The sequence below is a fragment of the Salvelinus alpinus genome, chromosome 17 (genome assembly GCF_045679555.1).
Source record: "Salvelinus alpinus chromosome 17, SLU_Salpinus.1, whole genome shotgun sequence".
Classification (NCBI taxonomy): domain Eukaryota; kingdom Metazoa; phylum Chordata; class Actinopteri; order Salmoniformes; family Salmonidae; genus Salvelinus; species Salvelinus alpinus.
In genome coordinates, this window is record NC_092102.1 from 35,967,456 (window position 1) to 35,989,869 (window position 22,414).

The 22,414-nt window shown below is 40.7% G+C and overlaps 1 protein-coding gene across 1 annotated transcript; it reads left to right on the top strand.

Moving 5' to 3' along the window:
- The first annotated feature begins 7,647 nt into the window (after positions 1-7,647).
- On the top strand, positions 7,648-12,273 carry LOC139542856 (macrophage colony-stimulating factor 1-like). The gene is made up of 9 exons (XM_071348783.1): positions 7,648-7,921; positions 8,992-9,102; positions 9,573-9,635; positions 9,986-10,156; positions 10,336-10,531; positions 10,763-10,917; positions 11,076-11,125; positions 11,222-11,265; positions 11,353-12,273. Exons 1-8 carry the CDS (start codon positions 7,880-7,882, stop codon positions 11,262-11,264), a joined length of 831 nt encoding a protein of 276 aa, XP_071204884.1. The 5' UTR covers positions 7,648-7,879; the 3' UTR covers position 11,265; positions 11,353-12,273.
- Positions 12,274-22,414: the final 10,141 nt, after the last annotated feature.

A 22,414-nucleotide genomic window follows, 5' to 3' on the forward strand; every position in this document is an offset into this window, starting at 1 on the left:
AAGAACACAGTGGCCTCCATCATTCTTAAATGGAATAAGTTTGGAACCACCAATAATCTTCCTAGAGCTGGCCAAACTGAGCAATCGGGGGAGAAGGGCCTTGGTCCAAGAACCCGATGGTCACTCTGACAGAGCTCCAGAGATGGAGATGGGAGAACCTTCCAGAAGGACAACCATCTCTGCAGCACTCCACCAATCTTAGCTTTATGGTAGTGGCCAGAAGGAAACCACTCCTCAATAAATGACTCTCTGGTCTGATGAAACCAAGATTAAACTATTTGGCCTGAATGAAAGCGTCACATCTGGAGGGAACCTGGCACCATCCCTACAGTGAAGCATGGTAGTGGCAGCATCATGCTGTGGGGATTTTCAGCGGCAGGCGCTGGGCAACTATTCAGGAGCAAGGGAAAGATGAATGGAGCAAAGTACAGAGAGATCCATGATGAAAACCTGCTCCAGAGCGTCAGGACCTCAGACTGGGGTGAAGTTTCACCTTCCAACAGGACAATGACCCTAAGCACACAGCCAAGACAACATAGGAGTGGCTTCGGGACAAGTCTCTGAAGGTCCTTGAGTGGCCCAGCCAGAGCCCGGACTTGAACCAGATCGAACATCTCTGGAGAGACCTGAAAATAGCTGTGCAGCGACGCTCCTCATCCAACCTGACAGAGCTTGAGAGGATCTGCAGAGAGGAATAGGAGAAACTTGTAGCGTCATATCCAAGAAGACTCAAGGCTGTAATCGCTGCCAAAAGTGCTTCAACAAAGTACTGAGTAAAGGGTCTGAATACTTATGTAAATGTGATATTTCAGTAATTTTCTTTTATATATATTTTTTTTACTCTTTTGCTTTGTCATTATGGAGTATTATGTGTAGACTGAATAGGGAAAAAACTATTTAATCCATTTTAGAATAAGGCTGTAACATAAAAAAATGTGGAAAAAGTCAAAGGGTCTGAATACTTTCCGAATGTACTGTAATTCATCACCAACCCTGCTAGATCTTGTAGGCTTTTCCTTGAATGGCCTGAGATAAGAGGAAGTCAAAGAGAGGAACTACCCACTAAATTGGCAAAGGAACTGGAAAAAAGAAGCAGTGAAAAAAAAGTGACTACTACCTGTTTGCTTCTCCCTGAGGGTGATCTAGATTTGGGCTATTGATACAGTGATAAAGTATACCAGCAGCTCAAGTAAAGAAAGACAATACAGGAAACAGTGGATATTCACTTTCTTTTCCTTGGAAATATAAACTCCACCTCATACCAAGTAAATGCAAATTGACATTCTTAAATGGTACACAACATTTGAAATGGATTGTAAAAGAAGACAATGTTTCGATCAATGTACTTTCATCATGATTTTATTTTCTTTGCCAGACCTGTTTTTGGAATGTTAACATCCATACTGGGGCAACAACAGGACAGTAAGAGTTGAAAGGGCAAAGAGGATTTACCATGTCCAGGCATTTAGGCTACAATCAAATATGGCTCAATGTGTCCCACTGGTTACACACTGGTGGAATCAACATTGTTTCTACGCAATTGAAATAAAATGTGAAGCCACAGTACAATGACTTTTGCCTGAATAGCTGACTCCTACTGGTATATGATGGGTTTACCATCCAGATGCCTACCGGTATGCACCCTGCGTAGCTTTGGAAACCAGCTGTTCATTTCAGCTGAGCTATCATTTCAACACATTGATGAGCTTCCACACTCATTTGTGTAGAATTCCTAAATATCATTGAATAGTTGAAAATAACTTCTCTAACTTTTGTTACGCAAGCTGTATGTGAAGGCAAATTCGGAGTGAGGCTGGGTTTATGTAGGCTACATTGACATCACATTCTATTTCAATGTACCTCTTTACTCAGGTTGATAGCATGACGTTAAAACAATAACGTTGATTCAAACATACAATTGTACTAGCTATCAACACTGAAACAAGGTCAAATAAAATATGTCTAAGCAACTATGAAATTCAGCATAATTTCAATAACCCAATATATATAGAATATAGGACAACAAATATTTTTAGGATATACTCATTCAAGGGTTTTTCTTTATTTTTACTATTTTCTACATTGTAGAATAATAGTGAAGATATAAAAACTATGAAATAGTTTAAAATAACAACAAGGAGGCTATGTACAGGGGGAACCGGTACAGAGTCAATGTGGGGTACAGGTTAGCGAGATAATTGAGGTAAAATGTACATGTAGGTAGGGGTAAAGTGATGATGCATAGATAATAGATAATAAACAGCGAGTAGCAGCAGCGTAAAGGGGGGTTTAATGCAGATATCCCGGGTAGCCATTTGATTAGCTGTTCAGCAGTCTTATGGCTTGGGGGTAGAAGGTGTTCAGAAGCCTTTTGCACCTAGACTTGGCGCTCCGGTAGGACCTTCCTCTGACACCACCTGGTAAGGAGGTCCTGGATGGCTTGGCCCCAGTGATGTACTGGGCCGTACACACTACCCTCTGTAGCGCCTTGGGGTCGGAGTTTGAGCAGATGCCATACCAGGTGGTGATGCAACCCGTCAGGATGCTCTCAATGGTGCAGCTGTCAAACTTTTTGAGGATCTGAGGACCCATGCCAAATCTTTTCAGTGTTCTGAGGAGGAATAGGCTTTATGACTGTCTTGGTGTGTTTGGACGATGATGTGGATACCAAGGAACTTGACGTTCTCAACCTTCTCCACTACAGCCCCGTCGATGAGAATGGGGGAGTGCTTGGCCCTCCTTTTCCTGTAGTCCACAATCATCTCCATTGTCTTCATCACGTTGAGGGAGAGGTTGTTGTTCTGGCTCCACACTTCCAGGACTGACCTCCTCACTACAGGCTGTCATCATTGTCGGTGATCAGGCCTACCACCGTTGTGTCATCGGCAAACTTAATGAAGGTGTTGGAGTCATGCTTGGCCGTGCAGTCATGGGTGAACAGGGAGTACAGGAGGGGACTAAGCACGCACCCATAAGGGGCCACCGTGGTGAGGATCAGCGTGTCAGATGTGTTGTTGCCTACCCTTACCACCTGGGGGTGGCCCGTCAGGAAGTCCAGGATCCAGTTGCAGAGGGAGGTGTTTAGTCCCAGGATCCTTAGCTTAGTGATGAGCTACCAGGGCACTATGGTGTTAAACACTGAGCTGTAGTCAATGAACAGCATTCTCACATAGTTGTTCCTTTTATCCAGGTGGGAAAGGGCAGTGTAGCGATTGCGTCATCTGTGGATCTGTTGGTGCGGTATGGAAATTGTATTGGGTCTACGGTTTCTGGGATGATTGTGTTAATGTGAACCATGGCCAGCCTTTCAAAGCACTTTATGGCTACAGACGTGAGTGCTACGGGTCGGTAGTCATGTAGGCAGGTTACCTTGCTGTTCTTGGGCACAGGGACTTTGGTGGTCTGCTTGAAACATGTAGGTATTACAGACTCGGCCAGGGACAGGTTGAAAATGTCAGTGAAGACATTTTCCAGTTGATCAGCGCATGCTCGGAGTACACATCCTGGTAATCCATCTGGCTCTGCAGCCTTGTGAATGTTGACCTGTTTAAAGGTCATAGTCACATCGGCTACGGTGTGTGTGATCACACAGTCATCTGGAACAGCTGGTGCTCTCATGCATGCTTCAGTTTTGCTTGCCTCGAAGCGCTCATAGAAGTCATTTAGCTCGTCTGGTAGGCTTGTGTCACTGGGCAGCTCGCGGCTGGGCTTCCCTTTGTATTCCGTAAAAGTTTGCAAGCCTTGAGACATCCAACTAGCGTCGGAGCTGGTGTAGTAGGATTCAATCTTAGTCCTGTACTTACACTTTGCCTGTTTGATGGTTCGTCTGAGGGCATAGCGGGATTTCTTATAAGCGTCCGGGTTAGAGTCCCGCTCCTTGAAAGCAGAAGCTTTAGCTCAGTGTGGATGTTGCCTGTAATCCATGGTTGGGGTATGTATGTACGGTCACTGTGGGGACAACGTCATTGGTGCACTTATTGATGAAGCCGGTGACTGATATACTCCTCAATGCCATCAGATGAGTCCCGGAAGATATTCCAGTCTGTGCTAGCAAAACAGTCCTGTAGCTTAGCATCTGCATCATCTGACCACTTCCGTATTAAACGAGTCACTGGTACTTCCTGCTTTAGTTTTTGCTTGTAAGCAGGAATCAGGAGGATAGAATTATGGTCAGATTTGTCAAATGGAGGGCGAGGGAGAGCTTTGTACGTGTCTCTGTGTGTGGAGTAAAGGTGGTCTAGAGTTGTTTTCCTCTTGTTGCACATGTAACATGCTGGTATAAATGAGGTAAATCGGATTTAAGTTTCCCTGCATTAAAGTCCCCGGCCACTAAGAGCGCCACCTCTGGATGAGGATTTTCTTGTTTGCTTATGGCTTTATACAGCTCATTGAGTGCGGTCTAAGTGCCAGCATCGGTTTGTGGTGGTAGATAAACTATTACGAAAAATATAGATGAAAACTCTGTTGGTAAATAGTGTGGCCTACAGCTTGTTATTAGATACTCTACCTCAGGCGAGCAAAACCTTGAGACTTCCTTAATATTTGATTTCGCGCACCAGTTGTTATTTAAGCAATAAGGCCCGAAGAGGTGTGGTATATGGCTAATATACCACGGCTAAGGGCTGTTCTTATCCACGCAACGCGGAGTGCCTGGACAAAGCCCTTAGCTGTATATTGGCCATATATCACAAATCCCAGAGGAGCCATATTGCTATTATATACTGGTTACCAATTAAATTAGAACAGTAAAACTAAACGTTTTGTCATACCCATGGTATACAGTCTGATATACCATGGCTTTCAGCCAATCAGAATTCAGGGCTCAATCCACACAGCGTATAATGACAAATAGACACCCCTTGTCTTACCGGATGCAGCTGTTCTGTATATTATCCATGTCGTCATTCAGCCACGACTCGGTGAAACATAAGATATAACCGTTTTTAATGTCCCGTTGGTAGGATAGTCTTGAACGGAGCTCATCCAGTTTATTATCCAATGATTACACGTTGCCTAATAGGACGGATGGTAGAGGCAGGTTACCCACTTGCCGACAAGGAACCTGGACCTGCATCCCCTATATCTGTGTTTTCTCTTCACGCGAATGACAGGGATTTGGGCCTGGTCGGGTATCTGGAGTAAATCTTTTGCATCTGACTAGTTAATGAAAAAATCTTTGTCCAGTTTGAGGTGAGTAATCGCTGTTCTGATATCCAGAAGCTATTTTCGGTCATAAGAGACGGTGGCAGAAACATTATGTACAAAATAAGTTAAAAATAACGTGAAAAAAGACACAAAATAGCACAATTGTTAGGAGCTTGTAAAACGGCAGCCATCTCCTCCGACGCCATACTGAGAGTATTTAATGGGACTGACAACAGGTTAGTTGTCAGTCTCCACCCCATATATCTCAATCTATACTTTTACCCCCCCATTTAATTAATCTAGCAGACGCTCTTACCCAGAGTGATTTACATGAGCAATTAGGGTTAAGTGCCTTATTCAAGACCACATTGACAGATTGTTCACCTGGTCGGCTCGGGAATTTGAACTAGCGACCTTTCAGTTACTGGCCCAACGCCCGACACTCTTAACCGCTAGGCTACCTGATGATTATATTGAAATTAGATTAAAGTAACAACCTGAGAGTCAGATTAAGTCAATGTATTTAAATTGAAGTTTTACACTAATTTCAATGTTTACAACGCTAGTTAAAATTAGATGAAACAGTACTGGTTGATTACTTTTTTCAAATCCAATGTATTTTCTATGCTGATTTCACGTCACAATACATTGATAAATTAGTTGAAACAACATTGATTAACTCAGTGTGTACCAATGTGGCCTCAGGGGTAGACGTAACATAGTAAAGGTAAATCCAGGACACTCCAAATTGTATGATATGTTACGTTTCGTATGGTATGTATTAATTTGTGGATGTCCATCACCCATTTCATATGATATGTTACGAATTACAATTTGTATGATATGTCACGATTTGTCATTTGTACAATATGTTACAAATTTGTAAAACATTTCATGTGTAACGAATTCAAATTTGTTGTGGCTAACGTTAGCTAGCTGGCTAACATTAGCTGGGTAATGGTTGGGGTTAAGGTTAAGAATAGGGTTAAGGTAAGGGTTAGGAGTTAAGTTAAAGGATTAAGGTTAGGGTTGTGGGAAGGTTTTGCTAACATGCTAAGTAGTTGCAAAGTAGCTAAAAAGTCATAAATAGTTGCAAAGTTGCTAAAATTATCTATGATGACATTCGAACATGGAACCCTTGGGTTGCTAGACGTTTGTGTTATATGCCTACCCATCCACCCCGACCGACCAACCAACCAACTAACCAACATTACATTTTGCCTTAAGTAACCTTCTGTCTTATGTAACCATACCAAATGTAAGATAACATACTAATTTGAGTGTCCCGGATTTATGTTTACTATGTTACATCTTGTCTATGAGACCAGGCTGTGTGTGCCCAGTGGGGTGCAACATCTGTAAGACCTTATCACCAGACTCTACCTGTGTATGAGTGTAGCATCTTATGTAACCATACCAAATGTAAGATATCATACTAATTTCAGTGTTCCGGATTAACATTTACTATGTTACGTCTTGTCTATGAGACCAGGCTGTGTGTGCCCAGTGGGTTGCAACATCTGTAAGAGTTTATCACCATAAAACATTGCATCGATGTGTAGAAAAGGTTTCAAAAGGATATTCTGTGCAGGGAACAAAAACAACATAAAACCTTTGCAGTTATAAACAAAACAGTACCATGAAAAAGTATTTGTGCTCTTTTACATTTTCTCTACTTTTATGTATTTTTGATACTGGATGTTATCAGATCTTCAACCAAAACCAAATATTAGATAAATGGAACCTGAGTCAACAAATAACACAACAATTACATACTTATTTAATTTATTTCATAAACAAAGTTATGCAACACCCAATGCCCTGTGTGAAATAAATAAAATATATATATTTAACCTTTATTTAACTAGGCAAGTCAGTTAAGAACAAATTCTTATATAACAATGATGGCCTACCCTGGCCAAACCCTCCCCTAACCCAGACGACACTGTGCAAATTGTGCACCACCCTATGGGACTCCCGATCACAGCTGGTTGTGATACAGCCCAGGATTGAACCAGGGTCTGTAGTGACGCCTCTAGTACTGAGAATGCACTGCCTTAGACCGCTGAGCCAACCGGGAGCCCGAAAGGTGTCTGTAAAATGAATAAAAATGTATTGCCCCTTTACACTCAATAACTGGTTGTGCCACCTTTAGCTGCAATGACTGCAACAAAATGCTTCCTGTAGTTGTTGATCAGTCTCTCATGTTGCTGTGGAGGAAATTTGGCCCACTATTGCATGCAGAACTGATTTAACTCAGCGACATTTGTGGGTTTGGTGGTTGGTTTTCACCAGGCATAATGGGACCCATGTCATCCAAAAAGTTATACTTTTGAATCATCTGTCCACAGAACATTGTCTCAAGTCGAGACCCTCCAGTTGTTATTGGGAATCATGAAAGCTGGGATACGGGGCATAGTTTCCTGTGGACCATATGAGAGAGAGAGCAGGAAGAGGGAGGTCTTAAAATAGTCTCTGAGTTACAGCTCAGGCAGGCAGTCACACTGTGAGCTCCAGACCTTTCGGAGGGGAGTCGAACCACATCAGTCCATGCTGGGGAAACCTGGGCTCCATCCACGCCAGAGGACTGTCAGCTTCTCTTTAATGCATGTCTTGTCTCCAGAGGTTTACTAGAGGGATTGATCAGGGCTAAAAGAGAAGATACACATCATCTATCTTCTCCAATGCTTCTGACAGAGGAGTCTGGTCTTCTCTATTTTCATAGGTGAGCCAGATGACCCTCCTCGTGCCAACCCACATTCAGTGCAAAACCAAAGTAAGAGAAACAGTTACTTCTGCATGACTTTCATTCATTTTGCTATGCTCTTGTGAAGGAAATCTTTTGACAAAACTGCCTTTGACATTACTGTATTCTGTTTGATTCATCTACAGTTGCTGCATTTTTCCCTGCGGTATGACTGATTTGACATTAGAACGGAACACAGTAAATGACTTATGTCCCTCTTTTGGAAATGTGAATGTCGTATTTTTTTGCAGTAGTTTGGCGTTTCAGACTTCATACTTTCAGGTTTGTCTCTAACAGGTTTGAAATGAATATATGTAACTACTGTAGAAAAAAATGTAAACACGGCATGGACAGTTAATTCACATCATGTGACTATAATGTACTGTACTGTATGAATGTGGGTAATCTTTATGAAAGCTAATTTATGGTTATATTAGATTATTTCTAATGTGTGATAATCATTAATAATGTTATTGACCTAAGCCAGAGGTTAACAATTGAGTGTTCAGAGAATGTTCCATGTTTCTAACATTAGAAGTGTAGGTTTCTTTTTAATATAGATAACCAATAGAACAAGTAAAAATGGAAATGGATGTTATATGTCATACAGCTCCACCCCATGAGGCTCCGCTCTACTCATATAACTGGAGTTAAAATTCCCAGTATCTATCGTCCCCTCTGCTTGACTCATTCTATTCATCTGGATTTCTGTTTGTAATAAATCCTGTTCTAATGTAGTGTATTTGTGGCTTTAACAATACGTATTACAAATTAAATAGAAATATCAATATGTTTGAATGAGGAGATTCTAAGAACAGTGCAGTAAATTTAAAGTGCTACTCAAGAATCCAATGTGCAACAAACCACAAAATATGGTTTCAAAATTGAAGATTCATAGGGACAAAGTCCATTGAGAAATAGGAAATATTATGTTTTATATATTCTATAGAACTCTATATTTTATAAATAGTATATATAAAATAAATATATCACCAAATTTCGTACAACTTTATTTTTCTGTTCATGAAGCTGATACGTTTCACCATTGGTTTCAGATCTTCATCAGAGCAAAAATAAACCATGATATCCTTCCCTTTCAGGTAAAGTGTCTGTGTGTGATGGTGTTCTTGAGTCTCCCCTTGACCATGGGAGACCCTGGTCCGTGCAGACACTCCATCACCAGAGATCACCTGCTGACCATAAGACACCTGGTGAGTAGTACAACTATACTGAACAATGGGAAATAAATATATATATTTTTTTTAAACATGAAAAAATGTAAGCGGTATAAAGCTCTTATAATATGACAAAAAATTATACATAACCAAGAGTGGTTTATGAAATACGTGTTTAATCACAGTGGCTCACAGTGGAGAGCAGGGCCATGCACAAACCTTTGGAGGGGCAGGTGCTCAAAGTGAAGAAAAAAACACCAAGCTGAAAGGGCACTTTTCTCAGGGCAGGTATTCAGGAACTCTTAGACCTCTATCTGTGCACGTGCCTGGTAGAGAGCATATTTTCAGTTAGATTTTCACAGTTAGACTAGAACCATTACACACTGATGATTGGGGTCGTTGAATGTCCAGCAAATTCCTCTCATGAACACAAGATATGAGAAGTTAATATCTATGTTGTTAACTTAATGACTCCTGATTTTTGCATTTATTTCTGTTTTACATAGATAGATAACCAGTTGCAGAGTGGATGCTCAATAACCTACACATTTATTGAGCAGAGAAGTTTGGTAAGGTAATTTCTATGCATAAAATGCATGTGCAGTTAAAACTTGGGAGATCACAGGGAAATTCACAAAGAACATTAGGTTAGGTATTTTTATTTTTTATTGTAAGAAATTATACTTTCTTTGATTTTAGTACCATTTATTTTAATTGTTTTTACAAATTATTTGTTATATTTTTAGGAGAGTGGCAGAAAGTATCCACTGTGCACCACATTTATCTCAGCTAAAAAAAGGACTGTAAAAATAAGCATTAACTATAATCATTATGGCTAACCAAGAACAAGTCCCAGATATCAAGCATACCTTGTATCATAACTGTTATGAATTTGGACTGTTCTTCCATTCCATTGCAGAATAAATGTTGCTATGTGAAAGCTGCCATGCCCTGGATCTTGGAACTCCTGACCGGACACTTCAGATACACTCGGGGATCAGACAACCACAGCTACGTGTTGTCGCTGACCGTTCTCATCCACAACATTTACTCCCAGAGATGTGTGCCACAGATCAATGAGGAGCTGGAGGTGAGGGAGGTTTGATGCTCAAGAGCTCTCTCATTAATAAATAACAGCATTACTTGGGTGTTTTAAAGAAGATTCAAGGAACTCAATACTAAGCTCATAAAACTATTGTATAATTGTATAGATAGGACATGCATCCCATATACATTTTACAAACATTATTTTCTGACCCTATTGACTAGGACGACCCAGTGAGTTTTGGAATGTCATTCAGCAGTTCTCCATCTGAGGCCCTGGGGAGGGTCCAGGATGTCCTGTCTGTGTACTGGGAGCTGGTGACCACCATGGACTCACCAGTAGACTGGAGCTGTGAGAGGGAGTACACAGACACCGCAGAGCCTCCCACAGCCCTCCCTACAGCACACTCTCTGACTACAGGTGGGCAACTTCCTCAAGGTCCGTAGAGGTTCCCTGGCAAAGGCATAAAACAGAGAATTACATTATTATCGAATATAATAATCCAGTACAGCAATTTAGCAAAGTAGCTTAGAGAATCAGACCCACTGTCCTCTGGTGTTGCATGTATCAACTTGCTGAGCTCTCTGATTATCTTAACCTCACTTGTACATATTATAACCTGGCTGTTTTGACCTGTCTCGTTGTCCCCAGTCAGCACCTTTTGGGACTCAGAGAAAGCCCCTCAGACTGGTCTAGATGGAGACCAAGATGGAAACTTGTACAAGTTTGGTTTCATGGTCATAGCTCCATCAGTCTGTGGAGGACTGCTGTTCATATTCACTCTCTATTGCCTCATCACACACAAGGTAATAATGCATACTAAGAAGTTTGAGTTACTAAACAGCACTAAATACCCCTGATGCCTTTAAATTCAGTATCACAGTAAAAAAATAAGAGAAAGGGGAAATATACATAAAATGCAATTTACAAGTTCCTTTGTTTGTGTGATTTTGTTCCACCACAGATGTCCTACAGTACTGACCATCGCACATCACTAGGGTACCGAAACTCAAGGTAAAGTATCCCACAGTATCTAGAATAATTGAACCAACGCAACATGATGACAACCCAAACATATATGTAGGTTCTAATTCAAAGTTTTACTTATAGTTTGCATACAGATATTCCGGACATAGAGATGCAGGTGGAATAAAGTGAGTATTATTTATCTATCATCTGTCAGTCTCTCTATGCATTTGCTGTAGCTACATATTCTGAATACTTCTCCTTTCTCCACAAAGGCCGTAAAAGACAGATCGCTGCAGATGGAGGAGCATATCCAAAGAGGAGGATATACCATCAAGCTCTCATCTCCAATAAACAATGTACAATGGTGGGTTACATATGATACATTTGATTGATATAACATCCTATGGACATTTCCAGTCTTTTTCTGGCCTACAGGCACTATCAATGGATTTGAATGGACCTTATCTTTATGAGAATGCTATTCAAAGATGGGATATTTTCATAATCTATGTTGTATATTGTGTGTATGTATGTATATATATATATAATGTATGTATACATATATATTTATAACTTGACTTAAAATCAATATTTTCTTATACTGTTTATGATGATTGATCTGGTGAATAATGTGCCTTTGTCCACTGTAAAAAACAATCATTGTTTTGTTGTTTCAAATCGACTGTTAAAAAAGTTTCAATCGAAGAATTCCTATACAGTTATCGCCAACATTACTGATAATAATACTTAACTATCCTTACAGAAAAAATACATGATCATGTGAAAATATGTGTTTTTGGAAGACTTCACATGTAATCACATTTTCACATGTGTAGTTTCATGTTATCACAAGTTGCTTTACATGTTATCACATTAACTTCACATGTGGACACACATAAGATTCATGTGTGTCCACATGAAAACATGTATTTTTGGAACATTTCACGTGTCCACATGAAAACATGTGTTTTTGGAATGCTTCACGTGTCCACATTAAAACGTCAGTGTCCCAAGAAAACATGTGTTTTTGGAACACTTTCTCCATTAAGGGCTAATAGTGTTTGAATTGTAGTTTGTACCATTGATGTCTTCCAGTTCTTTGCTTGTGGGGGGATTAATGTACATTTATCCAGAATGTTGAAAACTTCCTTCAAAACAGCCAATCAACAAGCTCATTAAAACTTTAAAAGCCATTTCATAGCCAGTATATTATTTTTTTCTCACCACTTCGTACATAAACTCAGCAAAAAAAGAAACGTCCTCTCACTGTCAACTGCGTTTATTTTCAGCAAACTTAACATGTGTAAATATTTGTATGAACATAACAAGATTCAACAACTGAGACATAAACTGAACAAGTTTCACAGACATGTGACTAACAGAAATTGAATAACGTGTCCCTGATCAAAGGGGGGGTCAAAATCAAAAGTAACAGTTAGTATCTGGTGTGGCCACCAGCTGCATTAAGTACTGCAGTGCATCTCCTCCTCATGGACTGCACCAAATTTGCCAGTTCTTGCTGTGAGATGTTACCCCACTCTTCCACCAAGGCACCTGCAAGTTCCCGGACATTTCTGGGGGAAATGGCCCTAGCCCTCACCCTCCGATCCAACAGGTCCCAGACCTCCTCAATGGGATTGAGATCCGGGCTCTTCGCTGGCCATGGCAGAACACTGACATTCCTGTCTTGCAGGAAATCACGCACGGGACGAGCAGTATGGCTGGTGGCATTGTCATGCTGGAGGGTCATGTCAGGATGAACCTGCAGGAAGGGTACCATATGAGGGAGAAGGATGTCTTCCCTGAAACGCCACAGCGTTGAGATAGCCTGCAATGACAACAAGCTCAGTCCGATGATGCTGTGACACACCGCCCCAGACCATGACGGACGTAACCCGGGCAGTTGTTGTTGCCATCCTGTACCTGTCCCGTAGGTGTGATGTTCGGATGTACCGATCCTGTGCAGGTGTTGTTACACGTGGTCCGCCACTGCGAGGACGATCAGCTGTCCGTCCTGTCTCCCTGTAGCGCTGTCTTAGGCGTCTCACAGTACGGACATTGCAATTTATTGCCCTGGCCACATCTGCAGTCCTCATGCCTCCTTGCAGCACGCCTATAAAATAAACTAAGGCACGTTCACGCAAATGAGCAGGGACACTGATCATCATTCTTTTGGTGTTTTTCAGAGTCAGTAGAAAGGCCTCGTTAGTGTCCTAAGTTTTCATAACTGTGACCTTAATTGCCTACCGTCTGTAAGCTGTTAGTGTTTTAACAACCGTTCCACAGGTGCATGTTCATTAATTGATTATGGTTAATTGAACAAGCATGGGAAACCTTGTTTAAACCCTATACAATGAAGATCTGTGAAGCTATTTGGATTTTTACGAATTATCTTTGAAAGACAAGGTCCTGAAAAAGGGACGTTTCTTTTTTGGCTGAGTTTATTTAAAAACGTTTAAGTCTACTTGTAGGCCTACCTACTAATACAGCTGTTTACTACACCCTGGGCCTAGAAAACGTATTCTGTTGTTACTATACAGTTATCCTAGAATAAATACTGAGTTATTAAAAGAGAGCTCGGATCAGCATTACAGAAGGTCTCAAATAACACATGATTCGCAATAACACTGTAATTCATTTAAATATGCATACATTTAATTTAGAGGGGTTTCATTGTTGCTGATATTGGCTCTAACATGGGAAAACGAATTCAACAACATGCAGGCCTATCTGTTTATCAAGACCAATCTTATCAGATCTTTGGTTTGAGAGAAACACATTAAAACACCTGGAATGCCTAGACATTATGACCTATTCCCACCCTGCACCAGGATAGCAATGATGGATATTACTCTGCAAACTGATACTAATTTGCTTGTCAATACTTTGGGAGGAGTTCAAGTCCGAGCTATTGAACTGAGTCAATCTGCATCCCTCTAATTGTCAGATTCGTTAAAGCACTCTCAACTCTGGTTTAAAATTAACTGGATCTATAGATATTTGGAAAACATATTAGGCTTAGGGTTGAGTGTCGAGTGTAATAGCAGTTATGATAACAACAATAATTCCATCAATCCAGATGCATCAGATATCAAAAGCTTTGCCATTCCGTCAGGGGAAGACTGAAACCGCCCTTGCATTTTTTTTTTGCAGTTAACACTTCTCGTAGACAATACACAGGCTAGCAGTGGTGTTGGTCTACTGGCACAAGCTTTCCCTGAATACTTTTTAAGGAATCCAAAATGTGTTTTAATTATCCATAACCTTCTACAAGTGTATAACATATCCTCAGTGTCGATCAGGTTTGGGCTCAATTCAGAATTTTGGAATTGACTCCCATTCAACTCATGAGTTGAAATTGGAATTGAATTGGCCACTCCCCACATTATGTAGAATTTGAATGACAGGAAGTACATTTTAATTCAGTGCAATTCAAATAAATTCCCCTCAGTCATAGAACATGAGTTTCATTGAATCTGACAGTTCACACTTCCAGATACCAAAGAATATATCACTTTCCTCTGGAAACAATGTTTATATACTCTTTTAACCTTAGTGCTTAGAATAGTCAATTATATTCCTAACAACCATTTAGTTTGGCTTATTTTTGAAGGCATCAATTTAAAGGTAACACTAATGCATTCTGGGAAATCAATTATAATGTTTTGTTTTCCTTGATCATTCATTTTAAGAGTTTTTCCCGAAAATCTATTGTTTCAACAATATTTGATATGCTCGTATATAACAACATGCATGATCTTTTATGTACAAAATATACAGTATATTTGTATAGATTACACCTAATATAGAATAGAAGAGGCATTTGAATGTTATTGAATTCTATTTCCTTTCATTAAAATTTTAATTGCAATTCTGTATCCTGTTAAGTACTTCACTTCAAATTCAATTCAAATTCAAGAATTTAATTGGAATTTATGAAACATTCTCAATTCAATTCTGAATTGAGCCTAACCCTGGTGTGGATGCCATGGTATGAGTTGCATAATGTGTCAATAATCTCTCCCTTCCTGCTCCGTTACGAGAAGAGGAAAAGCATTCCCATGACTCGATGGAGCTGCTATCTGTTAGGGATTAAAGGCAGCTGTTTAAGATGAAAAGAGGAGCCTTTGACAGATGTCCCAATATGATTTAGTTCAAATATGTGAAAATTGGCACCAGAATAAGATAAGCACTTTCTGGAGGGCCGCCCAGCCTGGAGTGAGCGCTTTAAGGTGAAACAGGAGGGAGAAGGCAAAGGAGGAACATGGGGCTGGTTTTGAGTCCTGCTGGCAAAAAACTATTGTTTTTTCTTTCTATGTGTATCTAGTAAACACTGTTTAATTGCATTATACTGGTTGGTCAGCCTTTAAAATGTGTGTAATTATTTTGATAATTTCAGATCCAAACATGGTCTTTGTCAGTTTCTGATTATCCATCATTACATATTTAGTACTGAGACATATCACATTCACATATCTATTGAATCCATTACTTTCACTAACTGCACAAGTAATGGATACAATGTACTTACTTGTCTAATACAACGTTGTTCCACATGAGGGAAGCAAAACACTGAGGGCTGATCCTAGATAAACATGGCCGCAAAAAACTCAGGATAAATCTCTCATTGACACCAACACATGATTTTTCAGAACAGAAAGTTATGCACATATTTCTCAAGTTAGGATTCGGCCCTGACAGTAGCACAAAGGGCATGGCAAGTCAAAGGCAGTTAGTTCCAATAAAGTGGCACTAAAATGTTGGCCGCATTCCTCTGCCAAGGTGTTGCTAACGCATGCAAGATCTTATTACGTCTGGATAGGTATTTTACCTATCAGCTAACCACATCATATGTTATAGCAATCTGTCAGTCGATGACATAGCATGCATGCAATGTCTGAGCAGGGGAATGGAAACGATATCTGTGCACCTTGAGAGCCGCTTAGAGAGAGAATGACTGTACTGCGTGTGTAGCAAAGCACAAAAGCTTCAATCATTCGTGAATTTCACATTATTTATGACAGCTTTAGTGGTAGCTAAAAAGACAGCAAAACAGAAAACAAGGTAAGTAACATATAATAAACATTGACTACTGCATTGAGCATTGTCCAATGGTACTTTGATACAACAACAAAAAACATTTGAATACCAATTTACCCCCATACATAATGATATACACTGATTGCACAAAACATTAAGGACTCCTTTCTAATATTGAGTTGCACCTCTCTGAACAGCTTCAATTCGTCGGGTATGGATTGTACAAGGTGTCGAAAGCGTTCCACAAGGATGCTAGCCCATGTTGATTCCAATGTTTCCCACAGTTGTGTAAAGTTGTCTGGATGTCCTTTGGGCGGGGGACCATTGTTAATACACACGGGAAACTGTTGAGCGTGAAGGGCACTTCGGCAATGTCATTTACAAAATAGACTCCAACACTCTACTCAGCAAACTGGATGTAGTCTATCACAGTGCCATCTGTTTTATCACCAAAGCCCCATATATTACCCACCACTGTGACCTGTATGTTCTCGTTGGCTGGCCCTCACTACATATCCGTCGCCAAACCCACTTGCTCCAGGTCATCTATAAGTCTTTGCTAGGTAAAGCCCCGCCTTATCTCAGCTCACTGGTCACCATAGAAACACCCAACCGTAGCACGCGCTCCAGCAGGTATATTTCACTGGTCATCCCCAAAGCCAACACTTCCTTTGGCAGCCTTTCCTTCCAGTTCTCTGCTGCCAATGACTCAAACAAATTGCAAAAATCTCTGAAGCTGGAGTCTTATATCTCCCTCTCTAACTTTAAGCATCAGCTGTCAGAGCAGCTTACCGATCACTGTACCTGTACACAGCCAATCTGTAAATAGAACACCCGACTACCTCATCCCCATATTATTACTTACCCTCTTCCTCTTTTGCACCCCAGTATCTCTATTTTCACATCATAATATGCACATCTATCACTCCAGGTCGCAGTTGTAAATGAGAACTTGTTCTCAACTGGCCTACCTGGTTAAATAAAGGTTAAATAAAAAAATAAAAAAAATAAAAAAAGGAGCGACCAAGTAGGCTACATACTTCTAGAATTGTAATGCAACCAATAATGGTAGATGGTAGAGGGTAGGTAGGGTTACAGAAAATGCCCATGGAGAACTCTGACAGGAGGAGAGGGAGAAGGCACAGTTTATTGACAATTTCCTCTTGAATACCTCCCTAACAGCAATGTTTGGGATTGTTTTTTGTTTTTCTCTCTCACTTGACATACAAAAGAAAATCTAAAAGTTGAAAACAATAAACAATAGCCACCTCTTTGGCCAACTATATAGTGAAATTCGATTTAGTACTTTTTGAAATGTATAATCTTTTAACCCATTCGACCACGACCACATGATATTTATTCAACTACATTACCATAATCAGACTGTTACAGTACAACACAAACCAGGATCAGATCGACATGTCCATTTTATATGGCATTATACAGAAAGTGAATGCTACACACAGAATATCACGATGGGAATAACAGACACTTCCTTACCGTTAATCTGGTTAGCCTGAAGGTAGAGGTTCTCTTGCTGATGGTGGGAATCTTCTCCAGTTTGTTGTGGGAAAGGTCCAGCTCCACCAGACCGCTGACATTGTGTACACTGTGGTGCTTAAATTATAATAATTGGGTTACATTTTACTTTTCTTTGTGATTGATTGAAATAGAAAACACTATTTTCTACCTATTACTTTCCAATTGTGTTGAAATTGAGTCTAGAAAGGATTTATTGTACTTGCCATTCAGTGCTTCTGAGTGGTGCAGCGGTCTAAGGCACTACATCTCAGTGCTAGCGGCGTCATTACAGACACCCTGGTTCGATTCCAAGGCTGTATCACAAAAGGCTGTCATTGGGAGTCCCATAGGGTGGCGCACAATTGGCCCACCGTCGTCCGGGTTTGGCCGGGGTAGGCCGTCATTGTAAATAAGAATTTGTTCTTAACTGACTTGCCTAGTTAAATAAAGGTTAAAATACAAAGCTAGGTCATTAGTCATTTACAAGTGAATACCACTAAGACAAAACTGTAAAATCAAGGCTTGATAATGCTTTAAGTTTGCCCATTACTCTTTCTCAAAACCTTGTTGTTTAATGAAAACTCTGAGAATTTTCAAGTGTTTTTATCAACAAACAATCGCTTTCATTTAAATACATAATTTCTCAAATGAATGGAAATAAATATACATTAAAGTAAAGTAACCAGCCAGTTGTTTAGAGGCAGTTCCTCCTCCCCAGTCTCTGTTGCAGTGTCTCCTTCAATCTGTGCTGGAGAGGGGATTTACCATTGTGTAAATAGCCCTCTCCCCCTTCTCGTCATCCCCAGCTGCAGCCCAGCCACTCTGTCACTTTACAACACATACATTATACAACGGGTGGGTCTAATCCTGAATGCTGATTGGTTAAAACCACATTCCAGCCAGTGTCTATTCCACAAATTACCACCGGCTAAATCTATGACGTTAGACCATCTGGTCTTCAACAACCTTGTTTTCCACCTCTCTCTCTCTGTTGTGCCTTGTCATTAACTCAGCTTTAGCTTAGCAACAAGGGTTATGCCTTGATGTTTCTATGTAAAGCCTTTCGGGAAAGAGATGCTGGTAAAGAGGTTAAGGTATGAGACCACATACAATCATACAAAACATGCCAAGGTATGACTGCAATCAATCCAATTAGACCTTCACACCAAAACGTGCTCCACTCTGTCAGAACGCCTCGGGGAACAAATTCACAGCTTTGAAGCTTAAATGCAAGTTATAGTCTTTAAACTGTGGAGAAAGTTAGCAAACGCCTTGACTGCCGCCCATTCAGACAGATGACCACACCTAAAGAGTGTCCCTTTCCTCTATTACCTGGAAAACAGGAGAGAATTACCTGAATTATGCAAATGATCTCAAGTTCAATTTATCTGCATCCTCTTCAGCTGTGGAAAAGGAAAGTCAAAAACCAAAGTGGTTTTGTTAACACTTCACATGTAATTACCATTGTCTGTTATCACAAACACAATGCCCTTCCATTTAATGGAGTATGAACATGACAAGAGCAATGGATGAATATTGGGTCTACCTGGATATTGCCAGGCCACTGATGGACTTACAGTATCATTGTAATTAGAACTCTACTAGTGAGGTCAGTAATATGGGCTTACTTGGAAACAACCTCAAACTACAAACAACCTCAGGTCTAAATCCATGACATTAGTTTTTTGTAGATTAAAATGTCCGGTATATGTCTGCATCTAAACCTCAGCCTCTGTGATAGGGTGCTGGCACCACATAAGGTGCTGGCACCACTGATTGTGCCTGAGGTAGACTTGATAATTGGTCTCTCTGTGTGTAGTGAAGATTGGCCAGGGTTGTGAACAACATGACACCAAGCAGAAAGAATGCAAAGTGTTTCCTGTTTCAGTGCCTTGGCTTGGTCCTTGAAGTTGAACTCACTGACTATGATTGGCTATGGTTTGGTATGAATATAACCAGCAGTAGGAGCCATCTGTGTCATGGTTTAATAGGACCATACCTACTACCTCAGGTGCTTAGGTTTCAAAAAGGTACATGAAAAATAGGCTGTATATAATGCTACGTTCATAACCAAGTGAGAAGGTGGTATTTACCACATACGACTGGGAAAAATCCAGTTGAACGGCCCTCCAACAGGTAATTACTAATGGGAAACTCGTCTATCATCCCTCAGCTCTGACCTCTCCCACATGCTGAGCTCTGACGTCACCTACTAGGGAAACTACCTCGATAACAGCATTTTAGGCAGTGAAATGCAACAAAACATTATAAAAGGTAATCTATACTAAACAAAAATATAAACAGAACATGCAACAATTTCAAAAATGTGACTCAGTTACAGTTCATATAAGGAAATCAGTGAATTTAAATACATTCATTAGGCCCTGATCTATGGACTTCACATGACTGGGAATACAGATATGCATCTGTTGGTCACAGATACCTTAAAGTTGATCAGGCTGTTGATTGGGACCTGTGGAATGTTGTCCCACTCCTCTTCAATGGCTGTGCGAAGGTGCTGGATATTTGCGGGAACTGGAACACTGTCGTACAAGTTGATCCAGAGCATCCCAACATGCTCCATGGGTGACATGTCTGGTGAGTATGCAGGCCATGGAAGAACTATGACCCTCACACCCCAGATGCACAATTGAGAGCATCCTGTCGGGCTGTATCACCACCTGGTACAGCAACTGCACCGTCCACAACCGCAAGGCTCTCCAGAGGGTGGTGCGGTCTGTCTGCCCTCCAGGACACCTACATTACCCAATGTCACAGGAAGGCCAAAAAGATCATCAAGGACATCAACCACCCGAGCCACGGCCTTTTCACCCCGTTATATCCAGAAGGCAAGGTCAGTATAGGTGCAACAAAGCTGGGACCGAGAGACTGAAAAACAGCTTCTATCTCAAGGCCATCAGACTGTTAAATAGCCGGCTACCACCCAGTTACTCAACCCTGCACCTTAGAGGCTGCTGCCCTATATACATAGACATGAAATCACTGGCCACTTTAATAATGGAACACTAGTCACTTTAATAATGTTTACATACTGCTTTACTCATCTCATATGTATATACTGTATTCTATTCTACTGTATTTTACTCAATGCCATTCCATTCTTTTACTTTTAGATGTGTGTATTGTTATGTATTGTTAGGTATTACTGAGCTGTTGGAGCTAGGAACACAAGCATTTCGCTACACAATAAAATGTGATTTGATCTGGGACATTTTCAGCATCCAGGAATTGCGTACAGATCCTGTGAATTCAAATTGCCTTCGATAAAATTCAATTGTGCTCGTTGTCCGTAGCTTATGCCTGCCCATACCATAACCCCACCGCCACCATGGGGCACTCGGTTCACAACGTTGACGTCAGCAAACCGCTCGCCCACACGGCGCAATACACGTGGTCTACAGTTGTGAGGCCAGTTGGACGTACTAACAAATTCCCTAATAGGATGTTGGAGGCGGCTTATTGTAGAGAAATTAACATGACATTCTTTGGTAACAGCTCTGGTTGTGTCATGACTGTCCACGAGAATCCAAATAGGTAATATCAGGTTTGCCATTAATAACTTCAATCCTTTCAGCCGTAGAGAAACTAGCGGGGATTAACAACTCACGACCTGTTGTAAATATTTTTGTTAAGAGAGAAATGTGATTTGAGAAGCTATAAGAGATAATTGTTTTCCATAAACTTTGCACAGTGAGTAGTCACTCAAGTGAGATCAGGAAGTGAGATCAGAGAGCATGTCAGCCGGCCGGAACCGCCCATTTCGAGCAATCTGTATAAATAATGGGTTAAGAAAAAACACACATTAGACCAGAAAGACGTGAAGCTGCACGTTTAAAGTGATTAAAACTTTGAATCTCAACACGAGGTGGAGACGATAAACTCACCTCCCGGACGATCACTGGTAAGGCTGATTAGCGGTCTTAAGAAAGTATCTTCGAAAGCGAATTTAAGTATGTACATCCTGTTACTCTGCTCAAACCATCGATATGGCTGGCTAGCCTATCTTCAAAGATGCTTCTTACAGAGTGAATGGAAGGAAAGTCAACTATGTAGTTCTGTTCAGGACTACACGACAAGTCACCGGATACTGGAGAACTACAAAGAAGGACAACAATCGAAGACTTTTTGGAAAATTTTTGAACAATCAGAGCCTTACAAGCGTGCCGCGAAAAGGCCCAACCACCTTTCCATGGTGGCCCTGTTCACCGAGAGACCCCCGGCGAACCCAGGCATTTCATGTAAAATACATTTATGATTTCTTACTCAAAGCGGGCGGCGGTTCGTGTGCAAGGCATATGGATACTGTAGGTGGAGGGTAGGAGGGTAGTTTCTGAATGTACCAATGTTAAAAGTCTCTGTCCCTCTCCCTCCCTCGCTTCTTTAACAAGCATCAATGTTGTTGCCCGCTAGGGACCTGTTTTCAGGTTATTACGTCTCCAGTCAATAACCAGTGCAGTATGTATGTTTATCCTGTGTTCCCACTTAATTAGCTAGTAAATAAATAAACCAATTTGTGTAGTACTGAATCATAAGGCTCGGGTTTTTGCAGATGCAAGGTTATAACTGTTCAGAATGATGATATGATTTGAGGTTATGATTGATAAGTTTACTGTTTATAGACGTGATAGGTAAAAACCTTTTAGAGTTTAATTCAGTAGATGGTAACTCATTAAAGAATTACTCTCGTGGTGCCCCAGATCCTGAGTTAATTGTTACATGATTAATTAAAAAATCGGGTAACAATTAAACATT